The sequence below is a fragment of the Heptranchias perlo genome, chromosome 21 (assembly GCF_035084215.1).
Source record: "Heptranchias perlo isolate sHepPer1 chromosome 21, sHepPer1.hap1, whole genome shotgun sequence".
Lineage (NCBI taxonomy): Eukaryota > Metazoa > Chordata > Chondrichthyes > Hexanchiformes > Hexanchidae > Heptranchias > Heptranchias perlo.
Genome location: NC_090345.1, coordinates 31,153,665 through 31,173,763, shown reverse-complemented (window position 1 = coordinate 31,173,763; position 20,099 = coordinate 31,153,665). Strand labels below are relative to the sequence as shown.

The window sequence follows — 20,099 nt, the reverse complement described above, 5'->3', positions numbered from 1 at the left end:
TCTTTCTCCCCCCCCGCCCCCCCATTTCTTCTCATGCCCTGGTCTTGGCCACAAAACCCATTTCCTGCTCCCTCAATGCTATTCCCACTAAACAGCTGACCATCCAACTTTCCTTCCAAGCCCCCGTGCGAGCTGAAATGGTTCATTCACCTGAGGTACTGTCACCCTTCCTTTCAAAACCACTATTACCCCCCCTTCAAAAAACTCAAACCAGCCCCTCTGTCCTTGCAAATTAGCACCTCATCCTCCCCAATCCTTGAACAGGTCACTTCCCAAATCTGTGCCCATCTTTCCCACAACTCCAAGTTTGAAACTCTCCAAATCAGGATTCTGCCCCTGCCACAGCCCTAATAAAAAATGACATTGTCCTATCCTTGATGACTCTGCAATCTTTGATATAGTCAACTACACCATCCTCTGTGTCCAGTTTAGTGGGACTGTCCTCACTTGGTTCCACTCTTGCCCATCAAAAATATCAGCAGCAACAGCTTCTCGTTCCACCCAGTTACCTCCAATGTCCCTAAAAAAGATCTTTCCTCAACCTCCTCTTCCTCATTTACATGCTCCCCTTGGCGAAATCATCCACAGACATGGGGTCAGCTTTCACATATATGCAGACGACACCCAGCTCGACCTCCACCACCACCTTGTCAGACTGCATGTCTGACATCAGGTTATGGGTGAGCTACAATTTCCTCCAGCTAAACACTGAAGCAGTCACTGCATGTACCCTCACCACCAATTCTATCCCCCTCCCCATCCACTGTCTCAGGCTGAATCAGACCAGTTTGTAATCTTGGCATCCCATCAGACCACAAGCTGAACTTCAGACACCATAACCTCTCTATCACAAAGACTCCCTACTCCCAACTCTCTAAATTCCCCCATGTTCACCACTACCTCAGTCTATTTGCCACTGAAACCCTCATCCATGCCTTTAATCGCCCAAACTCTACTATTCCAATGCTCTCCAGTCAAGTCTCCCATCCTCCACGCTCTGTACGCTTCAGCTCAGCCAAAACTCTGTCCATATCCTATCCCACACTAGGTCCTACTCACCCTCCCGTCCGTGCTGATCTACATTGGCTCCTGGTGCCACCAATGCCTCCAATTTAAAATTCTCATCTTAGTGTTTAAATCCCTTCATGGCCTTGCTCCTCCCCATCTCTAGCCTCCTTCAATCTTTCAACCCTGCCACCCCAAAAAACTGTTCTAGACTCTGGCTTTTTGTACATTGCCCTACCTTCACCCCACCATTGAGACCACACACTAACTCCCTCCTTAAACCACTCTGCCTCTCCACCTTAAAACCCACCTCTAACCAAGCTTTTGGTCACCCCTAATATCTCCTGTGGCTTGGCATCTATTTTTGTTTGATTATGCCTCTGAAGCACCTTAGGCAGTTTTTCTACATTAAATGCAAGTTGTTGTTACCTACATAAACACGAGTTTCAAGCATGTCTGGAGAACTTTGTAATTTAAAGAATGCAATTGATCAAAATGCTTTCATCAAGGAATCATTTGAAAAAAAGCAGCTTAAATTTTGAAACAGACTCTGGTGTATTTTAGGCTGACTAATCACCTTGTTAAAAAGGTATTCATCCCCCAGCCCAAAACATGACCCTCTAGCAACGCAAGTTTTTTCCATTCCTGAAACAATTAATAGCAAAAAGCACCCATAGTATGAAGTCCAAACATTCTCAGATGCTGGTTAGGCACTTAATCTGCAAGCGATGGAGAATATCAGAGATGAGTGCTATTTAGAAAGCTTTTCAGGTAGAAAAATCTTTTCCTAAATCTAGTGAACAACCCAGTGAACAGATTTGTAATGTTCTTTGAATTCTGATCATTTTCATACAAGAGATCAGTCACACCCATTTCTACTATAGTGTAATGGCTCATTAGACAAATAAACCTGTAGGAGAATTTAAATGATCAGAAAGATAAGTCGAACAGAGATTAAAAGGTTCTGTATTTATTGTTTAGGTACCTGGAGTCAAATAGCCATAAAACCATTTCAGTGGTCTTTCTACAATGGCTATAGGCTCACATAATTGCTTTCAACAAGTACTGTATTTTTCTTTTGAAAAAAGGAACCTCCCCTTCCACCCATCACACCCTATGAAAAATCTTGACACCACCCTTTTGGTTCTTCATGCTGCCAATGACTATTTCACTCAGACTTCCCTTTCATCTATAATTTTCTGTCTTTTCAAACCCAAGCTTGACATTACTCAACAACTACTCATTTACTATCTTTGCAACTGTTTAAAATCTCAAAATTGAAAACAAAATCAAAAGAAACTAGAGTACAGGTCATATGAAGTCATGCTTAAATTGTATAGTGCTCTAATCACAGCAGATCTTAATACTGCATCCAATTAGATAAGATTCATGCCCATGTCAGTGATAACTAATCCCATTTTCCTGCTCTTTGGCCCATGTGTGGATATTTCTCCTATCGTAAGAGAATATCCAGTTTATTCAATGACAAAAAAGTGATTCAAGCAATTAAGTCCTTTACAAGTAGAATAAGGTATGTATTTTGATAGGCATCTATGAATATAGATGATGTTGATAGAACCTTGTTTCAGACTTAAGTTGAGCAAAGGCAACAGGTTGCCAACAGTAGTGTTCAGTTTAAAATTTTGCACAGGAGTGCAATAATTGATTTTTAATCTAATAGCATTTATTGAATCTGCCATTGTATAAAATTAGAATTACTAACCTGACTTCCAACATATGAAAGCTAGTACTCTGGTGTGCTGTAAATAGGTCCCAAGACTAACAAAATATATTTCAACACAAAACATGCACCAGTGATACTGCTCCAACACATTTAATTTTCTTTCTCTAGCTGACAATAAATCCAGAAATTTAACAACCTAATTAGCAGGACAGACAGCTCCATGCCCATCATTTCTCGTGTCAGCTCTACTCTCGCTGATTGTAGACTCCTATGATTGGGACATCTCACCAAGAACAAAAACACATTGGCACACACTGCTGCACCAATAGGCAATACAGCACCAGTTACCATCAGGTTGAACTGGGCTAATAAGACATCAACAGAATTAGACCATTAAAATGGTCTGTCATTGAATTTAAAAAAAAACTTACCCAGGATGTTATGTAGCACCATTACGACAGCAATGTGGCCAAATTAAGAGCAGTTTAGTAGGGAAAAATAATTTATATAGCACCTCAAATCCTCAGGACATCCTAAATTGTGTCACAACCAATTACTAACTTAAAAGAACAGTTACTTGTAGGCAAATGCAGAAGCCAATTTTGCTTGCGGCATGATTCGACAAACAGCATACAAGTGCCAGTTAACCTGTTTTTGGATCTGTTGAATGAGGGAAGAAAGTTGACCAGGATACCAGGAGAACTCCCTGTTTCACTTAAGGGTAATGTCATGGAAAGTTCTGTCTACCAGAAAAGGTGGCAGATGGGGCATCATTTTAACATCTCAGCTGAAAGACCACCTGACAATGCAGCACTCCCTCACTACTGCACTAAATACTTATTTTCATGTAACGAGAGGGGTCTGATTAATCAATTGGGAACATAGTAACAGGAGTAGGCCATTCAACCCCAAGCATGTTCCACCATCCAAGACAGAGAGATAGATTTTTGGACACAAAGGGAATCAAGGGATATGGGGATAGGGCTGGAAAGTGGAGTTGAGGTAGATGATCAGCTATGATCGTATTGAATGGGGAAGCAGGCTCAAGGGGCCATATGACCTCCTCCTATTTATGTTCTTATTCATTTAGATCATAGCTGATTCTATACCTCATTTGCTTTTACCCATCTTTGCTCCATATCCCTCAATACCCTTACCCAACAAAAAAATCTCATTGACAAGGCATCCACAGCCCTGTGGGGCCGGCGAGAAAGAAAGGAAAAAAAGTTCAGATTTCCACTAGCCTGTGTGAAAAAGTGCTTCCTGATTTCACTCCTAATGGCCTAGCTCTAAATTTTGATTATGCCTCCTTGTTCTGGATTTCCCCACCAGAGGAAATGGATGAGTTTCTCTATCTATGTGTCAGCCTTGGCTCAGTAGTCGCACTCTCACCACTGATAAGACTGTGGGTTCAAGTCACACTCCAGAGACTTCAGCACATAATCTAGGCTGACACTAGGGTACATTGCCTAGAAATATCAAACAAGAAACAAAGAGAAAAAAGGGAGACTAAAAATAGAAGGAAAAGCTTCCTCTTCAAATTATGAACTGCAACTGTGTTTGCAACATCTAAACTGATCATCTGCAAACTGAAATGTCAGTAAATTCTGTGCAAAGCAGAGCAGTAAATACTTTTAGGTAACATTACACAAAACTAAAAAACTACTTTCACTAACTATCTATATCAATTAACATAACCATGAACTTTTCTGAACTTTACATTGGGTAGCACAAGTATGGAAACCCCGACTTACACAAAATTCACATTTGGTCTGCAGACAGAATGAACTCTTGAATTTTTTGCGTTTTTAAAACTCCGTTTGAACCTTGCTCATTCCTTACAACCCTTCAATCTTTTCTACACAAAGATGAAAAATTTAAAGAATCGGTCTTGTGCCATTGAGGCCCATCAGGCTTTAATTACATGTTTCACCCCCTTTTTCTATCACTGCAATTTTTATTCTACATATACAGTAGATCTTCCATGAAGCAGGGGAGGAAAGTTAAGAGGACATGGAAATTAGTGAAAGATGACATTTAAAAAGTTAATTAGGAAGCAGTTTACTCAAAAGAAATGATAAATATTTGGAAAGATATGCCAGGTATAGTAGCGACATTAGGGTTGTTGCCAGTTGGATCCTGCAATGGGAGAGCAGGGATAGGAGAGCAGAGACTCATTGAGCCAAAAAGGTTCCATCCCTCGAAGGCATTGACTTCAATGAGCAACTGTGCATCAGCCTTGAAAGTGCACACACAGCACCCTAGGCTACTGCAGAAAAGGGAAAATTCAAACTACTGTAGCTGTCTGAAGTCCAAGTAATGTTAGTGTTGAGACAGAATTTATGAGCTTGGTTATAGTACAACTGACATGGGTAATTGAAAAATATGGGAAGTATTCCATTCCTTAGCACTGAATTTACATTTATATTTTTACACACTTACATTGAAATGCAATCCCGCTGCACTTATTAAATACTTTTTCATGGCACAGAAGGTGAATATTGCTTTCTGCAAGCAACAGGAATATCTGGTAGGATAAAGGCATTAATTACATCGGAGGCTGGTTTGCTGACAAACAAAAGGATGTAGAGTCATATTCATCTTTTGATCAGTGTCTGACAACTGGCTGGACAACTTCTTAACTATCAGACATCTCAGATTCACGGTGGCCGGGAGCGTACAATGGTGAAATATTTGGCTACATGAGCTCAGGAGAGTCAGTCTGAAGCCTGCGGAAAGACTGGGCCACTCAACTGTGATATCGTTTTGTAAAGTAGAAGTGTTTCAACAATCAGCTTTGTTTGAGGTAACGCTGGAGAAGCATTCCCATCTTTGACATCAAGGACGACAATGAAGTTTGCAAATTTATTGTAAATGCACACTAATTAGTAAACATGTTTAAATGTTTGTTGATTTATATCGTCAGCCTCGTTCTGAGTTTACATTCATCTGCCTACCAAAGATGAGTCACACAAATATTGGGCAGACATGAGGTACATGGTCCTCTTGATAGTGAGCCCAAATAGGATAGCTAGACAATGGCAAGCAAATTAGTATTTTTTTTGTAATGTTTCTCACCACCTGTTCAGAAGGTATCAACTTCTTGCTTGAGTACAGTTCCATGGGTGTCAGTGGCCTCTGATGCTGTTAAGGTTTGCAAACAAAAAGTAAGTATTGGTAGAATATTGAACTGTGGTGGGCATCACAGTACAGCTCAACTCAGTCTTGTCTCACACACACAGCAGAAACTGGGTGATCTAGTGAACTTGTTGATTTTCCCTTCCCTAATCCAGGGGTTCATAGGTCAATTGTAATGCCCACCTGAGATCAGCACAGGGAATAAAGCTGGGCCCTTCCAGGTCGACAAGTCTTATCTGCTCATTGGATAAAATTATATGAGCTATCACTATATAGATAATTAAATGAATAGATCAGCATTTCTGAATTTAGAACAGCTGCACACATGGCAAAACTATACTATTTTTAGACAATAGGGGAAAAAATACACCAAGTATACGGTTATCTATTGAAGTCACCAGTAAACAAGAATCAGGAAGTGTAGGAATTTATTCGAGACACAATGTTCTATCCTGCAGCCCTTAGCCTGAATAAAAATTTGGGGGCCTGGTAAGGGATAAGTATTGAACTTTCAATTACAAAAACACTATGTAAATTGCTAGCCTTTTACATAGAATCTACAGCAAAGAAACAGGTCATTCAGCCCAATGGCCCATAACTTCTGCTTTTCAATTCCATCCCTCTAGAATGGAACCACAGTACCGGGTTTGCTTTTTAAAACAAAAATGGCCTTATTAACCTGCGTTGAGACATTTAGTGATGTGTATATGCACCCCTAGATCCCTTTGCTCCTCTACCCCGTTTAGACTTATTATCCAATCAGTACATGGCCTCATTCTTCCTACCAAAATGCACCACCCCACACTTATCTATATTGAAACTCATTTACCAATTACACACCCATTCTGCAAGTTTATTGATGTCTTTTAAGGCAGTATAGGTCCCCAACCTAAGAGGGAGGTGGCGGCAAAGATCTAATCCACATAATCTGGTCATGCTTTGGCTGCTGCTGAACCTTCAGCATTAATACAAATTTTAAATCCAAACACACTGCATCAAGATTAGAATTTTACAGCTATAGACACTATAGATTAGGAGTTCAGAAAGAGAATTGAAATTGAATCACTATAACCTGGTTGAGCGATTTTAAAAAAAACACCCAGACATTGGGCAGTGCTTCACTTCACAATATATTAACTGGACGTACATGTTCAACAGGTTATTAGTCTTCTTTCTTTAGACAAGCGTTTGGGCTGGAGTCACAAAAGATGCATGCCAAGTCACTTTTCTCTATATCCCACTTATAATCCACAAAAGACAAAAAATAAGTGATGTCTGAATCTGCTTTGAACAATATTTAGAATAAATCTTGATCTTTTTCTTGCCCTGAATGTTAAATATAGCATCAAAAAAGATGCTTGTATCAATCTCAAAATTGAGTATAGCAAGACCCCGTCTCTTTCCCTTTTTAGATTTTTTTTTAGGTACATAAGAATTGGGTTGTAATACGGGCTAACCATTACAGTGCATTTAACCAATGCATACATCATAGAATATATTTTTAAAAATTGCTACAGATTCTACAGACCAGAAATGGTGCCAACAAATCTTGAAGCAGTATGGCCAAAAACACTGAAGCCTTTGTGGCCACATTAGCAGCAAATTAGTCAAAACACAAAAACTTGGGCCTTAAAAATGATCAGTATACAAACAAGTTATGGCTTTTAAAATGTACAAAAAGGGATTTCATACAAAATATTAGGTATGCACAAGCTATTATACATCCTAATTTTAAGCCTGTAGTACGTTAAGCGCTTCCAACAATGGGCAAGTCACCATTTTTGGTGGCAACGGCTAACTTCAAAAGTGCAGCAGTGAAAATGACAACAGATGACACGCAAAAGTTAGACCAACATCTTGTTTGTTAAAGGTTGGATTTAACTTCTTGAAAATGACAAAGTTAGGCTCCCAGTGCTTTTCAATGCACGCTCACCACAAAAGATAGCATCTATAGGCAGGCCTCTCATGAATCAAAACCCAATCTTGAGTGCAAAAATCACAGGTATAGCATCCCTTAGGGCAACAATCTAACCTTGTATTTTGTAAACAATTTTACAACACCAAGTTATAGTCCAGCAATTTTATTTTAAATTCACAAGCTTTCGGAGGCTTCCTCCTTCGTCAGGTGAACGATGTGAAGATGTGAAAATTTCACATCGTTCACCTGATGAAGGAGGAAGCCTCCGAAAGCTTGTGAATTTAAAATAAAATTGCTGGACTATAACTTGGTGTTGTAAAATTGTTTACAATTGTCAACCCCAGTCCATCACCGGCATCTCCACATCATAACCTTGTATTGTTCAGGTATGTGCCAGAGATGTTTCGGCTGCCTACCATTCCAAACTTCTTCGATTGCTGGTAAATGGGATGGCGGGAAAGTCGTATGAGGAAAGATTGAGTAGACTGGGCCTGTATTCTCTAGAGTTCAGAAGAATGAGAGGTGATCTCATTGAAACATACAAAATTCTTACAGGGCTCAATAGGGTAGATGCAAGGAGGATGTTTCCCCTAGCAGGAGAGTCTAGAACCAGGGGTAGGCCATTTAGGACTGAGATGAGAAATTTCTTCACTCAGAGGGTGATAAATCTTTGGAATTCTCTACCCCAGAGGGCTGTGGAGGCTCAGGCATTGAGTACATTCAAAACAGAGATCGATAGATTTCTAGATATTAAAAGCATCAAGGGATATCGGGATGGTGCAGGAAAATGGCGTTGAGGTAAAAGATCAGCCATGATCTTGTTGGATGGCAGAGCAGGCTCAAGGGGCCGGATAGCCTGCTCCTATTATGTTCTTAAACCACTAACAGACCATATACTTCAGACAAAACTACACAATGTATTTATATTAGAAGACAATTATACAGAATAAAAAAGTACTTAACTATGTCTCCAGTATTTTAAACATATTCCAAGATATTCAATAAAATGTTTGAAAACTTTGAAGTTGCTTACAAGAGGCACACTTCAGCCTGCATTAAGACGTGGAACAACATAAGTTCACAGCACAGAAGGAGGTTATCCAGCCCACGATGTCTGGATCAGTTCAAAACTAATCACACTGCCTTGCTCGCCCCAGAGCCTTTTATCTTACTCTGTCTCATGTTTATCCAATTCTTCCTTAAAAGATGTACTGGTCTCTGCCTCAACCAATTTTCCATGACAAAGCATTTCATACTTTAACAAGCCTTGGAGTAAATAAATTTCTCCTTCCCTCAGGTGATTATTTTAAATTGATGACCCCTCATCAGTTGCTCCCCCACCAGAAGTCTTCCCTGTTCAGCCTATCAAAGCCCTCAAGTTCAAAGACATTAAACCTCCTCGTGTTGCAGCAGAAATAGTCATAGTATCTCTAGCCTCATAACTACAATTTCCCATCTCAGCACCATCTTGGTAAACACCCACGTTGTATGGCTTAAATGCTAAAACTGCACTGTACTTCAACTGTGGCCGAACCAAAGTTGTGTATAAATTATTACTGCTTAATACAAGCGCTCTATGTCTCTTTTTTATAAAAAAAGGAAAAATGATGGCCTTTTCAAGTGGCTTTATTAACCTACACTCACTTTCAGGGAATTATGTGTTTGAATCCATACCTCAGTTCACTCATCTTCAACTTCTTTCCATTGAGGGGATACTGATTATTTTTCATCCAATATATATTATACATTTCTACACATTAAAATGTATCTTCCATTTCTTTGCCCAACTAACTTGTCGATGACCTTTTGACATATCTCCTCAAAAATGTCAAGATTGCACTCTTTTTGCCCTAATCCAAATTATCTGTAAAAATGCAAACAAGAGTGGACCCCACCACTGAGCCCTAAAGTACACAATTTCCAACTCAATCCAAGTAACACCCATTTATCCTTGACTCGTTTTTGTCAACCAACTTTCTACTTTTGTATAAAGTGGAAATGTATTGCTACATTTCCTCTTGTGCCACAGCTTTCAACTTTTGTAACAAGCCTCGAGACACCTTATCAAATGCCTTCTGACTATCCACAGATACCACAGATCACTGAAACAAAGTTAACTAAAAAAAGACATGGAGAAAGGCTGCAGTAAATATATCTGCTCCAGATCAAAAATAAAGCTTTGCAACAGTCAGATACTTTACAAGAAGCTCCGAATAGAAACCCAGGTAAATAGGAGGCAGAAAGAAGTCTGAATGAGTTGTTTACAAAGTCATGTTCAAGGCAAAGCCTATTAGAAATCTCACATCTGGCAGGCCACCCTTTGTAAAAACCTGTGTCATCAGCTAGCCATCACAGGCTACAAGATGTCACAAAGATGAAAAAGTGTGCCATTAGTGTGTAATGCCTCCAGACAGAATTGTATATTCAGTATCTACAGGTTCAGAACAAAAAAGGATACAGAGGAAATCAGCAGCTACCAAAGTTCAATTTTAAAAATCTTTGTTCGCTTAGCAATGCACTTTCATATAAAAGGAATAATAGAAACATGTTATAACGATGCAGGGCAGAGTCCTCATTCATCACTATTACCATGTGTTGGCAGTGAATACAATTTTTTTTGAGCCAGTGAATATTAAAGAGTTAAAAAGAATGGTAGCGAGAAAGTTGGCATGCATTAATTCTTACAAGGTGAATTATCTTGTATGGTAAAAGTATCTTGCCACCTGACATTAAGACACTGAACAGATGTTTTCTATGCAACATAATCAAAACCTATTTAAAGAGATTATTCTAAATATAGACATGGCATTTTAAAGGCTATTCCTGAGGCTGCATCCTTCACAAAACATGGAACTGACCACCGCATTGCAACTACAAAACACAAACTTAGACCATTTTTGGCCATATGACAATAGAAGGAAACCATTAAAGTTACTTTAGTTTAAAAGTAAAGATATCCTTTAGGAATTATTTCCAGCTAAAATTCTTTAAAGGCCATCACAAGTTCAATGAATAGCTTCAGTTTGTGATTTTGAGGACCATTAAATACGGTACTGTTTCAAATTCATGGAATTTAAGCCTGTACAAACGCAAAACCATGAAGTAGCTATAGATATCTTGGCTGCCATAATAAAACATACAGGAACATATTTGTACAATGTAGACACGAGAGAAATTTAAAAATCCAAGTACAATAATAAGTATTCCATATCGTACTTTTCAACCAAAACATTCAGAAAACTTAAAACAAAGTCAGCAACATTTAACGTACACTCTAATGTGACAGTATAGGTCTTCATTCTAGTGGGCGTTGTTTATTCCAAGCAACATGTTAGATATTACATTAGTCACTGTAACCAGCATAAAAGTCTAACGTGACATTTTTCAATGCATTAAAGCACTTAATTTAAGTGAGTTATTCAGGGCAAGCTAACCACACCAGAGTCTAAATTCACTGCATAGCAACACCAATAAAATGGTTTAAAAGTGAAAGGAGCAAAGGAAGACTGAAAAGCAGGAGTGATGATCTTTACTTGGCCAAAATAATTTAGTCAGAAATCCTCATTACAAGTCACCTTCATACAAGCCTCAACAGTTGCAGCCCTACAAACATATACAAAAAAAGTTTATTCAAGTCGATTTTGACCTCCAACTCTGCATAAAATAGCATGGCCCACATTAAGATAATTCTCTTTTCTCTCCCCCCGCCCCAATCAAGTGAGTGTCTAAATCACTGACATTTGAGATTGGAAACCAAATTGGGCAAAAACAGTATAACGTGCATTGCGGAACAGGTAAAGAGTGGATGCGGTTCTGCAGAATGAGATGTTGTCAGCACCAAATATATTGTATAAAATATCACTATCATTTCAAGAGGGCTAATTTTATAAAAGTGGCTGAAAATGTGGAAAAAGATCTTGGTCAAGGCTATTAGGCAGGGAAATTAATGCTGAGGAACGAGTAGTCTTTTTAAAAAAAAAAATCATTCTAAAAGCAAAAAGCCATCATCTATGCCCCAAGGCTTTGGGGAAAAAAACAAAATGGCTAACTAGATATATGCAAGGACAAATTAGACGAGCAAAAATACTTTTGCAGATTAAAAGGGATATAATTCACAGGAGAATAGTCAAATATGAGCAATTAATAGAAACGAGAGCAGCTAACAGATTAATAGAGAAGATAATAGACAATTGTGGTTGCAATGGCAAAAGCTTTTTCAGCTACGATAGGAGTCAGAGGACCATTAAAGATTGTACAGGGCCATTTGAAGACGCCTTAAAAAAACTGAAATGGACTCTAGTACAGCAGTGGTGTTAAATGATTACTTCACATCAGTCTTCACTCTTGTGGATGATGCTCAACTACCAGCTATGGGTGGCACTGTAGGTAAGAAAATTGTAAATATTAGAATAGCTGAATTTTAGGCAAAGGAACCTTCAAGTAGATCAGGTTGCTCGTCCAAATAACATCCACCCGAGGATGATTACAGAGATGGGACATGTGCTTTGCAAGCCCCCTTGCCCATATCTAACAGTTCGCTAGAGTCTGGGATTGTTCCTTTGGATAGGAAGGATGCTCATCTAGTTCTGATTTTCAAAAAGAGGGGACAAGTAAAATTTAGAGAACTATAGGCCTATTAGTCTGACGGCTGTTATAGATAACATGTCTGAAAGGATCATGAGATGCTTTTGGCAGTATATATTAATTCGCTACAATTTTTTGAAGATACTAGGATAATGGATGAGGAATTTTCAGAAAGCCTTTGGTAAAGTACCTAACAAAAGGTTACTCGACAAGACAATCTTCTGGAGTCAGTGAGAAATTACTAAAATGGATTAAGAATTGGCTGCACTCCAATAGGCAGAACGTTATTAATGGCTGTAGATTTGCTTGGGAGACCAGTTACCAGTATTGTCCCACATGGATCAGTGCTAGTAAAAAAAAAATCAATGGCCCTATCCTAATAAAAGACATACATATAGATGTTGGGGAATGGTCCACAAGTTGTTAGATGACACAAAAATTTGTGCAAGTGTTAGGATACTGGAGAGGAACACATTTCTAAGCAGATTTTGATTTGCTGGGCGAATGGGCCAAACTCTGGCAATTTGTATTTAACGGAGATAAGTAGTATTATATATTTGGGTAAGACCAATGCCAAGTATACTTAGACTTTACATGGAACAGAACTGAAATCGGTAGAGAAAAGGGTCTTGGTGTTATAGTGCATAATTTAATAAAAAAGGTTCATGACCAATGACAGAAACTATAACCAAAACAAATAGGGTACTAGGTTGTATTAACAGGACTATTCAATTATAAAACAAAGCACACCATTTTATCCTGTACAAGACCTTGATTAGACCACATTTAGAATACTACATCCAGTTTGGTCCCCTCATATAGTGGATGAGAGGGGCTTTGGAAAAGGTTCAGAAGAGAATGATTCCCAGCTTAAACTGTACTAACTCACATATGCTTAAAAAGCTAGGTCTATTCACTTCACAGATATAGACTTTGGGGTTATTTGATAGAGGTATAATAGTTAAAAGGGCTAGATTGTTTGCCTACTGATAAGATTATTTCAACAGATTGGGGAAGACCAGTGGTCATGTGTATAAGTTGCCAAAGGGTAGGGCCAGGTTATATGTTCAGCACTTTCCACCCCCCACACAGGATAGAAGATCTACGGAACAAGTTGCCAGTTCGTATGGCGAGCAATGACTCTCTGCATACCTTCAAGAGAGCTGTACTAGTTCCTGGCTGGGCTGGAAATCACATCTTATAAAAAAGGTAGGTGAAATACCAGGCAATAAGCATAGTCAATGTGGTGTCCTGAACTAGTTTCAATCGCCTAAGGGATAAGAATTGTCCAGATATCTCCTCCTCCATTGGCCTTGGGTTTTGAATCTGTTTTCTCTGACTCGATTGATCATATGACTGCGGGTGGGTAGTATCTAATCATTATGCTTCATGCATCACAACTGTGTGGGGCAGGTTTGATGGGCCTGAAAGTCATTTTCCTATGTGCGTATAAGATACTGCACTACAATTCTCTCCATTTTGTTCAATCTGCAGACTTTGTTTACTTGATTCTTAAGTTACACAGGAAACAATCCCCCTTAATGAGTTAACACAGTCTTGCTTCTGAAATATTTTAATCATACATTAACAATTATTCAGAAGTACACAATAAAATTTAATCAGCTTGTGTTTTAATATCACTCACCTGCTGATGTGGCTCAGTTATGTTTCATATTGTGCAAGAAGAGATCGGATTTCAGGTGTCAGGTGATCAGCTGCCTTGGCAGCTTCTGTAATCGCCCTACGGTATACTCCTTTTTTCTTTCTGTTAAACCTCAACTTAAAATAGTCCAAAAATGGGGAGATTTTTGATACAGACAGTAGTGATGTTGTAGGTGATCCAAACCAAGACACTCTGGCTTCCTGCCACAGTGGGGCCCCATTTTCCTTCTTGTTAATACTAATGCTGAGAATGCGTGCAGGCCACCAGGGGAAACCATGAATTTTCCCCCATACTATATCGCCAACAGATATAGTCCTGCCTTCAGCTGTTACACATTTTGTGACAGTTTTGGTATGAAGTCTCACAGTTAAGGGTGGCACAGTCTTTTCTTCTTTGGAAGATGACGACACAGATGCATCATCGCCAGGTGCAAAATCACATATTTCTGGTGAAGTCATCTCTGAACTAGAAGACTTTGATTCGTCTAGACTATCATTACTACAGACTGATAAACTTGATGAATCTGCTCTTTTTTTTCTATAACTTAAATACAGAGTCAGGTCATCATCTTGATCCTTGCTTCGACGGCGCCTTTTGTACCTCCATTGGTCCTCCTCTCCAGAACTTCCTGACGTCTCTACTGAACTCTTTCCTGTAGATTCTTCAGAATGAAGTGTACCACTATCTGATCTCCTTGTATGTTGCACATCACTATTTACATCATCTACAAGCTCGGCCTTATAAATTGCAACACTGTCCCCGTTACTGAGCCGATGAGGTTTGAATCGAATTCTAGGTGGTGGGATGTCTGCACTGGAATGCAAAGGCCTAGTCAGTTTTAGCTTTGGAATGGTTCCAGGTGGACTAGAGAATGACTTTTCAGGAAGAACCTCCATCTCCTCACAATTTGTATTCTTGCCCTGGTCCATATTCCCATTTTGCATTAACCGTTTAGGACAAAAGGGTTCAATCGAGCCATGTACCCGTGAGGGAATTTTCACAACCTTCCCTTTCCCTTGAGGAGTGCTATATGATATTTTTATCACCGGGCTTCGATGCACCAGCTCTCCAGAAAATTTATCTTTCTTTTCCTTTTTTATTTTCCTATTTTCACAGCACATTACCCCATGTTTCCTCTTTTCATTTTCCTCCATGCTTGTCTTTTTCTCATTCTTACTGTTGTGTCCATCTTTATCATCTTCCTCCTCCTTGCGATTTAGGGTGTTTTTGCACTTTTCACAAAGTACCTGCCTAGGCCGCAATCTAATGGTGCTCATTATAAGCTTACCGGGATCACGATTCCTTGACATACGTCTTTTTGTACGCTTGATCGTCCGAGGTGGTGGCTGGGGAACCCACTGATTGTAAGTCTGTCTCAATACTAAAGGTTGTGGGAGAGGTGCACCCTCGCAATAAGGTGGAAAACAAGGCATAGTTTCTGGTAATGGCTGAAGAGGTGAAACTTGTTCCTTGCCTGGCATCTTGGGAAGCTGCATGTTGCAGGGTTGTGACTCAGTTTGACAGACTGACTGTTCTTTACCATCAAGGACTTCACTGGCACATGACACTGCAGGAAATTCATCTTGCTTGGGAAACTGGTTTGGTAGAAAACCATATAAACCAGACCTGGCAGATACAAGTATTCAAGAAATAACAAAAAATTAATAGCCACTGAACATAATGCAAACAACTCATGTATTGCATCACTTACATTAATATTTCAAGAAAACCCCTCATTTCTAATACTTCGTCCCCCTTTTATTTTTACTAAATCTAATTGTAAAGGCTTTAGGTTTCGTTATAGTATAATAAAAATAACAAAAATTTGGTTATGTAGCATATCTGTCACTGAAGGTTGCTCAGTCATATTTTTCAGTATTCTAAAACATCTACTACTGTTTTGATCCCCTAAACTGGCATTAATGGTTCAGATTTTTTCTCTCAGTTGGGGTGGGGTTAAAAGGAAAGGCAGAGTCAGAAAACAGTTGGTCATGCAGCAATTTGAAACCAATGATATGATGGCATACAGAACGTGTTACATAATATTTACATCACATGATAAAATGCCCATTTTAAAAACATTTAGTTTAAAATAAAGCATGGCAAATCAATCTATTCCAAGGGCATAGATAGCAGTCCAAAAGTGTGAAAAAAAGTTATTTAAAAAAACAGAAGCAGAACACAATGGTTTCTTAAATTTCTCTACAATATTCTATTTCCTGGAAACATTGAGGAAGCTGAATTGAACACGCATCAGATCACATTTGCAAGTACAGTATTTTAAAATCCTGTTAGCAACAAAGTTTAAAAGTGAACAAATGTTTACAATATTTTACTTTCGCTGCTATTATGATTTAAAGCTGCAATTTAAAAAGATCAATCACAACATATTTCAGACAGTTTACTGGTTTACTTACCTTCAGCAATAGCAAATTACTTTTTTAAAAAAAGTGCGTAAATGATAACTGACTAGAAGTGATCCAAGTCATGGTTTGCATCTGCAATAAGCCAATAATGATAAATTGGTAAGATTATGTTAGGGGAAGTGGACCTTAAGTGACAGGGGGTAAAGTTCCAGTCTGATAAAGGAACATGAACCCCACAAATTTTATCCATCTTTGGCACAAATTCAAATTAGAGAATTTCTTACCAAATAATCAAGCCAGCTTCTTCCTCCCTGTACCAAAATTAAAAAGATACAGTGTAATGGAAGGGCATCTCACCCAAGTGGCCACTATTCATGTGTGAATCTTGGGGGTGGTAGCATCACAATCAAGCAACTGTCATCACTGGACTCTACACAATTCTAGCATGGGTCCCCAACAATGATCAGGAGTGGGCCTGCTTGTTTTAATGTCTAACAATTTGTTTCCCCATTGCCACCCTAGCCAACGTCAGACCTGCACAAATGGAGATTGAACCTAGAGCATGCATTTCATTTTAATGGGAGTGGACTCACCAGGGAAAAGGATTGCGATTGCACTGCAGCTGCTCCACAGTAATGAAAATTTTAGGTTCGATTTTGTTGTGGGTTTTATTCTTACCCTCAAAAAAGTGGGAGGCGGTGGAAGAAAAGACCCAAGAAGAATCTATAAACAATCGTTTTCAAATACTGTGAAGCAGAATGCAAAAGGCAACTCCTTGCTCCAGCACCCACCACCCCCAAAAAGGCATCTGAGCACATCCACTCGATTAAAAGACCAAATAAGTGAGGGGGTCAAAATTGATAGGGCAAGTTCATATTGTACCTTGTACTTACCAAACACAAAGTCCCCTTCAAGTACAACTTGAGCTGAATCAAACCATGTAATTTAATATTTGAGAACCATCTGTACCATACAGGGGAGTTGAAGATAAACAGGTGAAGTCCTTCAAACTGTTATGCTCGATTTCCCTGAACTATACAGGCAGAGCCCACTATTACTACCTAAAGCTTTCTGCCATAGTTTGAGCCATTACTTTTTTGTTTGCTCCTTTTAAGAATGCACTGGCCACAAAAACACTGCCAAAAAACTCTCCATTATAGACAACGAAGGGAGAAACAGGATGTTAGTATATCTTGCGAGCATCCCAAACAAGTTAGAATATACAGCATTCAGCCAATCAGAATAAAATACAGATCACATTTATGCTACAATAAAAAACTGATTTTACATATGGAGCACTTCATCTTGTGATTTCCACTGTAATTTTAGGTTAGGGAAATGTATGTGAAACAGATAAATTGACAATCAAACATTCCAATCCAAACAGACCATTTAAATTCTAGGTTTACAAAATACTAGATTAGTTACCAGGTACCTCTTCTGCCTAGCAAAAATGCACAATGTGAATTTTTATTCTAGTCTTCACTAATGAAGGGTGGGCTCTACATACTGCATGTGGCAATGTAAATTCTTATACAATTACTGTAATCTGTACTAAATCATCTGTAAAAGACCTTTTTTTAAAACAAAAGACTTTGCTGCAAACTGAAGATAATGGTGTCAATCAATAGGAAAACAAGTTAATCATATTGCAGATACACTAACAGTTTAGGACATTTCACAGTAAAACATCTGATGGAATTAAGCAAAGATGCCCAGTACTGTTTTGTTGGAGAAAGTGCATTTAATAATAAACTGCATAGGACAGCAATTCTTTAAATTATTCCTGTCTGGATGACACTTAGTCCTATCTAAAATACTGGATTCACTCAACAAGAGTGCCAATAATATTAAGGCTATATGGAATGGTACTACTGGATTCCATAAAATAGCTCCATGTTGTTATGAACTAGGTCACACTGGAAAGGAAAACGAATTAAAATTTTAATTTCCCCAATTTTACATGGAGGGTCAAAACTGAGTGTGTGTTGATCTAACGCCAGTTACCCTTGTGTTGAAGGCCTAGTCCTCATAGTTTTGCGTGGGTGGCTCCCAGCTGGCTTCCAACTCCCAGATTGTTATATGATGTGCGTTAACGAGGGGGCAAGAGGACTTACTTCTTGGCCATGTCTATGAGGATCCCGGTGTAGCTGCTCCCTCCGAAGTTGGTGGACACCACCAAGGTGCCGCTGACGACGTGTTCCACAGTGACGGAGAGCTGAGCGCCGGCTCGGAGCCCCGCTGCGGCTCCGGGCTCCGGGATGTGCGCCGCCATGTTGCTGGCGGGGCAACGCCGGGGTGCGGGGGGGGGGGGGGGGAGGGGGAGGGGGAGGGGGAAAAGCAGGGGGCGGGGAGACGCTGCGGGAAGCGGCGGTGGCGGGAGCGAGCGCTGCTCCGTGCGCGCGCCTCGCCCTTCACCTGTCAATCAAAGGCTCGCTCAGTCACACGGCCCAGAGCGGAGCGCAGGCGGTAGACGCATGCGTCCCATCGCCTATCCCAGAGCTCGAGACACAAACAGCTGCACAATCACCAATGCAGCATGGACCACAGGCTGGAGAGGACTCCCATTAAAAAAAGAGCAAACTCCTCCCTGTAAAGAAACCAGAAAAGGCATAAGTTACAGCACAATTTATCGTTCATTTTAACATAAAACAACTGTTTTGCAATAAATACCTACCACTTTCTAAATGTTTTTTTTTGTACCTCTTCTTTCACCCCCATACAAATGGAGCAGAGATTAAACGCATCTGATCCACTTCCTTAGGCTCTTATTCCAATTTACATCATTAAACATAATCCTCATCCAAGCAGAATTGTTAAGGGGAAATTAGAGAGACGCTTAATTAGGATTCAGCTGTGTTCATTATTTTCATTATGGAAATCATATACATTGCACTTCTGAACAGCTGCTGGCGTTTGACTATTTAAGTTCACATTTAAGCAGATAGCTTTCAATTATGGATTATGACCAATTAGTCTTCCAAGATCTTTAGTAAACTGTAAAATATCTGGACGTCAACAAAAATGTGGCTATTGCATAGGTCACAGGCCTCTTGACTGCAGCAAGCAGGGTTAAACAATCGTGTGTAGTCAACTACCAACATGATTTTAAAGTATCCATGTAGATTTTTTTTTAAAAATTGTGCAACAAGAAAGTACAATGCGAAGACGTGTATCTTCTACCTCATCCTATAGAGATACTTACATTACTTCGCAACGTTTATTTTAGAATAGGTAAATAAATCCTCACTATTGGCCTACGAAGCACATAAACCAAGTCATTACAATTAACAAGAAAACTTTAAGCTGGTCATTCTGAGACTGAGACATATGTACCTTCAACAAATCAGAAAGAGGAAATGCAAGAGATTTTACTTCGAAACAACACATTAGAACACGACTAAAAGCGCCTTCCCATAAAAAGAGCAATAATACCTGAAAATGCACCGACTGAACACTACACGTAGACGGTTTCCTGAAGGTACACCATTTGAAGACTTTAAAGCTTCCAGCACCAAACGCCCCACAGTGGCCTAATGAGCAAGATGACTAATAAGGCGATGCAAACGATGTATTGCGGAAGCACTAGACAGCGTCCTCTTGTGGCTCGATTATATGTCGCTCATAATTGTCAGCCATGATACCACTAGCACATTTTGCTCACTTTGCAAGCGAGATGTTAATGAATTTACCATTGCCAGCGTTATTGATAATTTGATAATTCTTTGCCAACAAAAATAT

The 20,099-nt window shown here is 39.4% G+C and overlaps 1 protein-coding gene across 4 annotated transcripts in view; it reads right to left on the bottom strand.

The window, feature by feature from the left end:
* Positions 1-19,879, bottom strand: part of pwwp2b (PWWP domain containing 2B) — a 33,678-nt gene extending 13,799 nt beyond the window's left edge. For 2 of the 4 annotated variants that reach the window (XM_068002416.1, XM_068002417.1), the window contains exons 1-3: positions 19,794-19,879; positions 18,476-18,948; positions 13,975-15,618 (exon numbers count right to left, since the gene is read on the bottom strand). In XM_068002416.1, coding sequence (XP_067858517.1) covers positions 13,992-15,618; positions 18,476-18,633 — 1,785 coding nt within the window. In that variant the 5' untranslated portion in view covers positions 18,634-18,948; positions 19,794-19,879 and the 3' untranslated portion in view covers positions 13,975-13,991. Of the gene's footprint in view, positions 1-5,783; positions 5,834-11,878; positions 12,126-13,974; positions 15,619-18,475; positions 18,949-19,793 lie in introns of those variants that run through there. The other 2 variants (XM_068002418.1, XM_068002419.1) reach the window with 2 other exon arrangements.
* Between the last annotated feature and the right edge of the window lie 220 nt (positions 19,880-20,099).